At 43.0% G+C, this 10592-nt stretch overlaps 1 protein-coding gene across 5 annotated transcripts; it reads left to right on the top strand.

The window, feature by feature from the left end:
- Nucleotides 1-1924: 1924 nt before the first annotated feature.
- MOCS2 (molybdenum cofactor synthesis 2) lies at nt 1925-10228 on the top strand. 5 transcript variants are annotated; one of them, XM_032674719.1, is made up of 6 exons: nt 2361-2482; nt 5137-5240; nt 6336-6462; nt 7367-7520; nt 8840-8963; nt 10123-10228. In XM_032674719.1, exons 3-6 carry the CDS (start codon nt 6342-6344, stop codon nt 10189-10191), a joined length of 468 nt encoding a protein of 155 aa, XP_032530610.1. In that variant the 5' UTR covers nt 2361-2482; nt 5137-5240; nt 6336-6341; the 3' UTR covers nt 10192-10228. The 5 variants fall into 5 exon arrangements, with proteins under 5 accessions (XP_032530614.1, XP_032530613.1, XP_032530610.1 ...); XM_032674720.1 differs by lacking the exons at nt 2361-2482; nt 5137-5240 and adding an exon at nt 5339-5503; XM_032674721.1 differs by lacking the exons at nt 2361-2482; nt 5137-5240 and adding an exon at nt 5339-5503 and having other exon boundaries at nt 6327-6462.
- The last annotated feature ends 364 nt before the right edge of the window (nt 10229-10592 follow it).

Raw genomic sequence — 10592 nt, 5'->3', positions numbered from 1 at the left:
GAGACATTTGGTGGAGCTCAAAGAGAGAAAATTCAGAAATTAACTCTTCTCTCCTTATTCCATAGTTGTCCTAACTCTAAACTCAAGCCTAAATGTACAGATAAATACTTCAAAGCTCACTGTTTTCTGGGCTGACAGGCTAATTTTCTGCAGCTGAGCCCAGCATTCCTCCACTTCACTGTAAACACCTGTAGTACATCTTTTCCATGGGAAAAATGTGCCAGCCATTTGCTAGCTACTGGCTGGGTCATACATACCATGTCAAAGTGATCTATTTCATTTAAGATATATAGATCCAAAATTACACAGCCCAGACAAAAAGGAAAGCAATTATTTTATTCACTTGACACATGCTGTCTTCAGGAAAGTTCAATTTGTAACAGTAGTTAATAATTCATAAAAGAATACAGTTTTAAAAAGTAACTTATTTGTTCAGCACAGCAGAAAATTAAGACACAATATATGAACTGGTACAATAATATACATGCTCTGCAGAAACAACTGTATTTCTATCACACATTTTTTGGAAAACATTATCACTTTTACTTTCATTGCGTTTGTACCTCAGAGGTAAGAATTATTACACAGAAAGATCTGTTTCCTTTCTCAGCCATCTTCTGTAGTTATTTGAGTTTTTTTTTTTTTTTTTTTACACTGTGTTGCATCCAGCAAGGACGGACGGTCATGTCCAGAGAAGGACAACGAACCTGGTGAACGGACAGGAGCACAAGTCATATGGGGAGCAGCTGAGGGAGCTAGGGGTATTTAGCCTGGAGAAAAGGAGGCTCAGGGGTGATCTTATTGTTCTCTACAACTACCTGAAAGGAGGTTGTAGCCAGGTGGGGATTAGTCTGTTCTCCCAGCTAACAAGCGATGGCACAAGAGGAAATGGCCCCAAATTGTGCCAGGGGAAAAATTTGTGCCATAAGGAAAAATTTCTTCACTAAAAGAGCAGTCAGGCATTGGAACAGTGAAGTGGTAGAATCATCGTCCCTGCAAGGGTTCAGAAAACGTGTGAATGTGGCACCCAGGGATACGGACCAGTGGTGAACACAGTGGTGATGAGTTAACTGTCGTACTCCATGTAATCTTAGAGGTCTTTTCAAACTTTAACTATTCTGTGATTCCATGACCACCAGCCCAAATAACAATTACCAACCACAAACCCTGTGTCGCTGATAATGACTGCAGAATTCCCCCCCACTGGATGAGCTCCTCCATCATCGTTGTGAGGTTAGAGGTGTCTGTAGACAAACACTAGAGAAACAACTCTGGCCACCTACTGGTGGACCAACTGCTGTGTGTCTCTCGGTAGCATGCCACTGTCCCTTCCTGGTGAGAGCCAACAGTCATCCACCATCTGTCCTTCCACAGAATCACCATCTGTCCTTCCACAGAATCACAGAATATTCGGAGATGAAAAGGACCCACAAGGATCCTCGAGTCCTACTCTTAAGCCAATGGCCCCTACGGGGATCGAACCCGCGACCTTGGGGTTATCAGCACGACGCTGTCTCTGAAGGCAGAGGTGCAGTTGTGCCCCGGGACGCCCAGGGAGTCGCCACGCTGGAATAGGCCCTAACCCTGAAATCCCGTGCCCAGCGCTATGACGGATCCATGGCTTTCACACGCGCTATACACCTGTCATGTGCGTTTAGTGAGTGTTTAACACGTGCAAGGCCGTGGACGCGCAATATTTGCAATTAAATCGGAATCCCGATGCGCGCGGGGGGTCCGAGTCCATCCGAAAATCCGGCTCGTAAAGTGCTGTCTCCAAAATCGCAACCTGAATCTGGGGACAAAGCCGCGACCTCTCACCACCCCCCGTCTTCCATCTCCGCCAGCCTCCCGCGCAGGCCAGGATCCGACCACGAAGCCGGGCCGAGCGCAGCCGAGCCTTGCTGACAGGAGCTGGGCCTTGGCGCTCCCGGACAGGCCGCAGGGGGCGGGTCGGGCCCGGCGCAGGCGCCGCCGAAGGCTCGCGGCGGAGGGCAGCTGGGCCTGGGACGGCGGCTCCATGCGCTGCCAGGTAGGTGCAACCCGCTGGAGCCCCCGGGGAGCGGCGGCCCGGCCGGAGCCGGGAAGAGCGGCGGGGCTCCCGCGGCCCCTCGGCCCGGCGGGCAGCGGCGCCGGACGGGCGAGGCCTGGGCGGGGGAGCGGGGCGCGGGTCCGCGGGCACTCACCGCCCCCCCCGCGTTCCCTTCCCCCCCGCCTGTCCCCGCTCTCCGGACGGCCGGGGCAGGAGCTCGGCACTGAGAAAAGCCTGGGAAAGCTTTTCCCGGCGCTCTGGTTCCGGTCGTGTGTTGGTGGTTTTTTGAGGGGAGGCCCCGCGCTCTGAGCCCTGTCTGTTCCCCGAGCAGGTCTCGGTGCTGTATTTCGCCCGGAGCGCGGAGCTGGCGGGGCTGCGCAGCGAGACCCTCTCGGTGCCACGGCAGATCACCTCTCTGCAGCTCTGGGAGGAGATCGTCAAGGCCCACCCCAGGTACCCAGCAAGTTACCAATGAGGTGCACAAGACCCGTAGTTGGATATCTTTTCTTTTCTTTTTTTTTTGGTAAATACAAATTCGGCGTTTAGAGTCTAGTTGGAATGTGTAGCAGTACTTCGACAGTGATATTACCAGTGATATTACTAGTGATATTACCTTCTTCTGGTAACCTGCACCAAGCTTTTCGTGTTTCACATAGTCGGAAGGGCTGTAGCTTTATGTATACACAAGGAAAGCCCAGGTCCCAAAAGTAGATGTACCCAGAAGTTGAGCCTGAGTGGTACACGGGGCCCATTGTCCAGGAGAGCTGTGGTGCGATAAGCTGAAAGCTGAACTATGTTATTAACCTGTGGAGAAGGTGAGATGTCTCAAGGAGGGATCAAGCACAGCCAGGACAATAAATAAGAAATAAATGGTAGTGTGCAGGTGTTTTCAATCACTTAGGTTGGACATTAGGAAGAAATTATTCACAAAAGGGACGATTAGATATTGGAGTGGGCTGCCATCCCTGGATGTGTTTAAGGAAAGACTGGACATGGCACTCAGTGCCATGGTGTAATTGACATGGTGGTGTTCGGTCACAAGTTGGACTTGATGATCTCAGAGATCTTTTCCAACCTAACTGATTCTGTAATTATCTTTAACTGTACAGTTAGCCATTGGTCTGATGTTATGGCACACTCTGGAAGAAAGATCAGGAAGGGAACTGAAGCCTGCACAGGCTTCTAGCCACTCAACCCTGCCTGACACAGGAAGTAGATTCAGCCACTTTCAACCTTCTCTGTTTTGAAAGATACTGCTGTTGGTTGCATTTCACAGGGAGTCTGGTCCTGAGAGAGCTCTGTGTTTGTGCTGTAAGAGCTTCTGCAGCACTGGTGCTCCTTAGGGGTGTCAGCAGAAAAGTCACCTCATGTTAGGGTTGAGGAAAGGTGTTCAGTTCTGACAAGAATGAGTCTGATGGACAAAGATGCAACACCATTTTGAAAGGGTAGAAGGGGGTAAAAAAAAAAGTAAGGTTTAACAGGTTGAGGTCCTCAGGATTTAGTGCTGAATGCACTGGAATTTCAATAACTCTGGAATTAGATGTCAAGGCACAACTCTTTAGTCAATTACTCTCAAAGGCTATGAAAACAATGAACTATTTAGCAAAGGTATTTGTTTCCAGGTGAGAAGCTCTAACAAAATGCTAGACCAGGGGCCTTTTCCTCACAGAGAACTGGGGTTAAATGTGTTTTGGGGGAGGAGACAGTGCAGGGCATGTGCTTATTTTACTTTGCAGCCTGTTCCTCTGTGTCAGAGGTATCAGCAGCACCGTTGGTTGGTGTTCCATAGTTTGTCAACTTTGTCCTTTTATGAGTGATGACTTGGGGCAGTACATCTTGCATTTGCAGTTACTTCACAGCGGCCTTTTTGAAAAACGCTTCTGTTCCTTGCTTTTATGGAAAAAATATAATTTTAGGGCACTGACCACAGACTTCTATTCACATTGCTAATGGATATTCAAACTGCAGCTTTAGCATACTTGACAGTGCTCCTCTGTTCCACCCATTTTCCCCAATGAATTTGCTTACGAGTGACACTAATTAGAACCCATCCTTCTAATGGGCACTTCAATTTCATGGGTTCTTCAGTGACTTTCATGAAGTCTCTTTTTTCAATTTGCCCTCTGAGTCAGAGCTACTGTATTTTGCTTAGTCTGTGCCTTGCCTACTTTGGTCTGTCTGGCTGGTAGGAAATAAGATGATTTTTACTTGTACTCTTTTGGTGTGTCTACTTGTTTCTATGCAGTACAGCTCTGCTGGCTGTGCCAGATTTTGTAGTCCAAACAATAACAGTTATCATACCTGCACCATATAACGTAAAATGCTGGCCTTCTTTTTCCTGGTGCCTTACTGCCATTGCCCTCATGCTTGCTGTGTAATTGCACTTAGCCATGAAAGTGACTCCTTGTCTCACGATATCCAGAGCTGTGGACTCTCACAGCAACATCTCAAAGATGTGAAATCAAAAAATATTTAGAAGGTCTGCCAGAAGACACATCACATCTGCCCTCTTACTTCTGTGGCCACTCCTTACCAACAGCAGATTTCAGACCTGTAAGTGCAAAAGACCCAAAGCTTCATGAAGTCTGAGCACACACAACAAGAGCATCTCTTTGACCACTGAATCTTCATGAGATCTCATGAGTAGCACCCCAGAATGCTTCTTGGTGTGTAAGAAAATTGCTCCAGTCCTTCGAGACTGTATCAGGGCAATATTTACTTCTAATCCCAAATTGTATGGTTGCTACCTCTTGAGTTACTTCTTTATTATAAGCTGCTGCAGTGGGTCTGATATACATTGGTTCATTCTGATACAGGCCTATGACAAATCGAATTCCTGACTTTTGAAAATTATATTGAGTTCATTTCTCCTTAGCCACTACAAGAAAACCAAAGAATAGGAGATGGGTGCTTGTTGTATTTTTGACAGTGTCTAGGAAGCAAAGTTGTGTAAGTCTCAGTGGTTTTTACCTCAGTTGCCCTAGACTGTGCACCAGTTGGTTGTTTAATGAAATCCATGGTTAAATGTAAACACTCTATTTGTGCTCCTGCCAATCCCCCTCAGGCTTGCTGTCATCCAGGATCAAGTGGTTTTTGCTGTTCGGCAGGAATACGTGCTTCTTGGAGATCAACTCCTGGTCCTTCAGCCTGGAGACGAGGTTGCCATCATCCCACCAATTAGTGGAGGCTGAACCTGCCCAGATTCTGTTGGGTAGGTATCTTGCTTAGTTTCTATGCTATAGAGCATAATTCTGTGCTAATATAATCTGAATTCTGTATGATGTTCCAATAATCCTTTTTTGTTTAGGTCCACAGATGTGATTGCTATTCTCTCCTTCCACCCCAGCACTGTTTTGAGAGAGCCTAATGTGTATTTCCATCTGGAGAGTACAGTTGTGCTGACCAGAAACTACAAGCCAGTGCACAGTAAATGATTAACACTTATTCAGTAAATGGAAGACAATTGCCAGAGAGTTCGGGTACTGTTTTGAATTTGAGTTTTAGGTCTTGTTACTCCTTCCTTGTTGTTTCTGGCTACCAGTAGATACTTTGCTTGCCTAAATAAGATAATAATTAACAACCTTCTGCTGCTTTTTAACAGAAAAGATAATACAGCAAAATAACTGCTGCTTAAAAATTTTGTTTATTTTTTGCTGTTAAAGGAGCAGGTGTGCTTAGAATAGCTTAATTTCTTTGCCTGCTTTCAAGTGCCAGTCCTTGTGTTTACTGCAGCTTGTTCCATTGCTGCTTAAAATACTTCTCATTGTTCTCATTCTTAGGTGATCTGATGACTGGTTTCTACTCAGAAAAGTTAAAAGCGTCTCTGTTGTGACTGAAAAGGATGGATACTGTGAGGTCCTGAATGTCCTGGAGAGCATATTCAACTTTAGGATTAGAAATCTAATCTGTGTTTATCAGAAATCTCTGTTTTTAAACTGTTTGATTTCAGGATAAGAAAAGTAGGAGGGGCTGCAATATCACTAAAGATTTACCAGCACTGCACAGTGGTCCATGCTGGTTGATTGTATTATGAAACCATGGCCTCAGACTAATTACAGTTTTGCCCCATTGTTCCAGACTTTCCTGTCAGAAAGGAATATGTATACATTAAAAACCAGGTCATTGCTCGATATTTGCAGTTAATATTCTCTCTGTGAGACTGATGAGAAGTGGATTTGATGTGTAGACTGGTCTCTCAGGGAAATAGATGGTGCATGTTGTTTGCATAAATTAGATAAAAATCAGTTGGCTGATGCTAGTATCTTCAGAAACAACAACAGAGTCTGTTTGGTTTCAACCTTTTTAGTGAGATATGGATGAAACTGAAGATGTGCCAAAAGATTTTATCAAGCTCAAGTCTGCAAAGCTCTCTGTAGATGAAGTGTCAGAGCTGGTCGTTTCACCATACTGTGGGGCAGTGTCTCTGTTCATTGGTAAGTTTAATATTTATGAGCTGGATTTTTGGGTGTGTTAATGGTCTAATAAGTGGAATGTAGATTGTCCACATCCCAGACTTATGTTTCTCAAATAAATCAATTCCTGGTCTGAACCCAGGATGTTTAGAAAACATGTTCTGAATTATTACAGCAAGACTATGGCAGCAGTTAAACAGTTGCACTGGGATTAAGTGGTGAGAAGCTTTCCTGTTTGTATAGCTATCCTAGGACTGAATGGAGTAACAGCTCTGGAGTATAGAACTGCTTGGGAGGTGTTTTCTCTATCCTCTTGGACACAGCTTGTTCAAGGTGGGAATAGAATTTTGTGGCTATGCAAACACACGCCCACACCTGTATGTGAGGTCTTGCAACTAAGGTCTTAGTTGAAAGTGAAGTACTGTTTTACCCATGAGCTGCTGAAGGTAAGGCTGATACTCTATCCTGTGCTTAATGTGCATGGCACACATCTGAAACGCCTTTGTCCTTAAACTTCAGTGCTACTGGGCTTCTAAATACTGCATTTACAAATTGCATGGGCAAATGCAATAATAATAGCACCTTAGCAGTTACCACAGATGTCCCAGCCTTGAGCATTATGGACTCTGGACTTGTATAATGTGTGAACTAAATTATTCCTTTTATAGTAAAGATTTATCTTGTTCAAATAATCTCTTTATGCAGCCATATTTAGGGGAGATTGTTTATATTTGCACAGTGCTGACCTTGACCATAGCAAGAGATCCTGGGTTTTACTCAGTATTAATACATTATATGTTTTTATGTAATATGTATATAGTATATATTATAAATATACAATATATATTTAGTAAGTGTGCAGAATTTATTCATTTATTTATTATTTAAGTGCACTTTATTTGGTTGATAAATCATTTTTATTTAGGTACTACAAGAAATAATTTTGAAGGGAAAAAAGTGATTCAATTAGAATATGAAGCATATACTTCAATGGCAGAGACTGAAATAAAGAAAATCTGCAGAGATGTAAGACAGAAATGGCCTTCAGTCAAACATATTGCAGTGCACCATAGACTTGGGTATGTATGTCCAGACCACATCCTTCTGTAAGTGGAATATTAATCCTTGTCTGGTGCATGGACCTGCAGGAGTATTTAGAAACTGTAATGCAGTGTGTATTGGTAGTGTTTGCTGGAGTCCCCATTTAGCCTTGCAGGATCCTTGATGCTGGTTTGATGTTTTGAAAGTGGGGAGAAGGAATTGTAGTTTCACTCTGGAGAAGGGGAGGCTGTTGGTTTGTTTTGTCTTTATTTCTAAAAGATATGAAGTTGTCAGCGCTTTCTTTTTATTCTCTCTTCTGTGGAGATGCTGCAGAAGGTCCTTGTCAGATTTAAGTCAATTTATACCATAAAAAAATCTGCAAGCTTGGGCTATGGGGAGTGAAGAGGCACAGTAATTGCCAGACATGCTTGCAGGAGAACCTCCTGTTTTTGAGTCTTGGATAAGCATTTTCCCTTAGGTTCAAACATGGAATGCTAGTATCTGACATTCTCTTGAGCATTCCCTATTTATCAGGTTTCTCACTGAAATTAGTAGGACTTGCAGAGTCTGAAGGAACATCGGAGGTGATTGCAAAGGGTAAGATAGTAGGTCTGAAGGGTAGTTTCCTTAGATTTCCTCTACAGCCAACAGAGAGAGTGGCTCTCTTGAGGGCAGCTCAAAGCATTTAAGCTGAGATTTCTTCTTGTGAACTATTTGCTGGAGGAGTCCTACGATAGAGGGAGAGCTGGGAAGCAGCTTTTGGGAATACTACTATTGTGAGGAGCAAAACAAAACCTTGTGCTTCTTCTGTTAAGTTTGGAAAACAACACATTGAATAGTAAACTTCAGAATTTAAAATCAGAGTTCACCAAAAATTAAGTTTCATTGCAAAATCTGCATAGTATGAGGCACTTAATTTCTTCTTTCACAAATTCTTGTGCAAACTGAGATGATTTCTTAGGTTTCCAGATAAGAACTAACTGTTCTAACTTGTTATTGTTTATTATTTAGCCAGCTTTCAGTGAGTTTCCTATGTATTGTTGCAAATTAACAATTTTCCCTTCTTAACTCCATAGGCTTAATTTAAAAAAAAAAGAAAGAATGGATGAAAAAAAGCCTATGTCTGGTGGATTTATTTATTCTCAAGTGTGGAATTTTAACATCTGGTACTGATTTTGGTTGTGGTTTTCTTTCTTTTAAAAAGTGTATAATCTTTTGGACGTGGTTTGACACTTGCTCAGTATGAATGAGTCAGGAGAGCATGTGGCCAGAACACTGACGTGACATGGCCACAACTTTTGGGTGCTCTTGATGTTAAGTGTTAGCTAAAACTGCTGTTGTTCTCTTCTCTCCCTAGTGTGGTTCCAATAACTGAAGCAAGTGTAATTATTGCAGTCTCCTCTCCACACAGAGCAGAATCCCTTGAAGCTGTAATGTACTGCATCAATACCCTAAAAGCATCCGTACCAATATGGAAAAAGGTATGTTTGGGGTCTTTCCAAGTTTGAGCCCCCCTCCCAGTTTGCTTCAGTGTGAGAGGGTTTTCAGACAAAACAAAAATTGAATTTAGACCTATGCTAGTCTTAGACATCTGGGCTATCTAAGAAATGCTCCAGGGGGCAGTTGCTCCTCATGGCTTGTCAGTGTCTGGCAGCAGTGAGGTTCCTCTAATGCAGCCAAGCCCATATATGGCAAGGAGAACATCTGAAAGGCTGTTCTGTACCTCTACCATCCAGCTCCTTTTCCTTTTGAAGCCAGCCTGGGATCAAAGCAAAAGAGGCCCGAGTTCTCCTCTTTTGAGTTGCAAAACTCAGTTCTTCACAGGCTTGTGGAAGAACTTTGAATCAGCTTTGCAGTTCGCAAGTAAAAGGAGCATTTCTTGTCTCTCTCTTTTCCCCTCATCCCTGTGGCCTTGAGAAAGCACAAAGCATTAAGCAATAGCACACAGTGAAGGGATGAACAGAGGTCCCAGAGTTGGTATGGGCACACAACACTGTGCGGAGAAATTAGCCCAGGTCCAGAAAGAGATTCATTGTGTAGCCACAGTGTTGCATGCAAGTAATGAACATTACCTCTGCCTTCTCTCCCAGGCAGAACTCGCCATGTGGTTAACAGTGATGTTCTCTCGAGTACTCTACTTTTCTGACACCTCTTTCAGGAGACAACTAATCAGGGTGTAATCTCAGAGCCCTGATGAATTTTCTGTATAGGATTGGACTGCTGCTGGGTAGTCCAGTCTGTCCATCAGATCCAATACTACTGTATTTGGTGTATTGATGTAATATATTTTTTTAATATTGACATTCTGTTACACATAAATACTCTTCTTAAAATGATGATACAGTTAGGTACTACATGAGTGCTGTGTAGTCTACAGCTTTTACATCGTATCTTCTAGATTTCTTTGTTGAACTTCAGTATAGATGGGCCCTTTTAAATTTAATGAGTATCAGCCCGAGGTTCAGCTAAGTTAGTATACTCTAAGGGTGCTGCCCTCTTTTCTGCTTGCCAGCCAAGTACTGTGTAGTCCTGTTGGGATCAGTAAATAATAGTGGGATGGCTGTTGAGTTATTTGGCCTGGCTTGTGGCTGTATGTAGCAGAGTCTTACAATATTGCCCATTCTTTGTTTATATTTGCAGGAGATTTATGAGGATGAATATTCTTGGAAAGAAAACAAGGAATGCTTTTGGGCAAATTCAGAAAAATAACTGTACTCTTTTAAAAATAAAGTGTTACTCTTCCAAATGAGCATATTTACCTTTGAATTGTTTTTACAGAGAATCTATGTGTTTCTAAACAGTTATAATAGATGTTTCAGTCTGAATAATTTAATTTGGACTGAGTGATATGAATGAGTATTAATTAGGGTTTTAAAGTGTTCTTGACTATCCTTTGAAAGCACCCTTTTGCGCATTCTAACATGGAGGCAGTTTTTAAAACAATCTTCCCTAAAATTCTTGGTAGCGAGGTATTTAGACTGCTCTGTGATATATAATGCTCTAATGTTTTTACATTGGTAGTCTGTGTTCTCTGCCTGCATGGGAGGTCACCGCAGGACAATTGCATTTTTTTTAATTTTAAAAAAAGTCCAGACAGGTTTAATTTTATG

Source organism: Chiroxiphia lanceolata, chromosome Z, assembly GCF_009829145.1.
Source record: "Chiroxiphia lanceolata isolate bChiLan1 chromosome Z, bChiLan1.pri, whole genome shotgun sequence".
NCBI classification, from domain to species: Eukaryota; Metazoa; Chordata; class Aves; order Passeriformes; family Pipridae; genus Chiroxiphia; species Chiroxiphia lanceolata.
The sequence above is the reverse complement of the archived record's forward strand: the minus strand, read 5'-3'. Positions and strand labels throughout refer to the sequence as shown.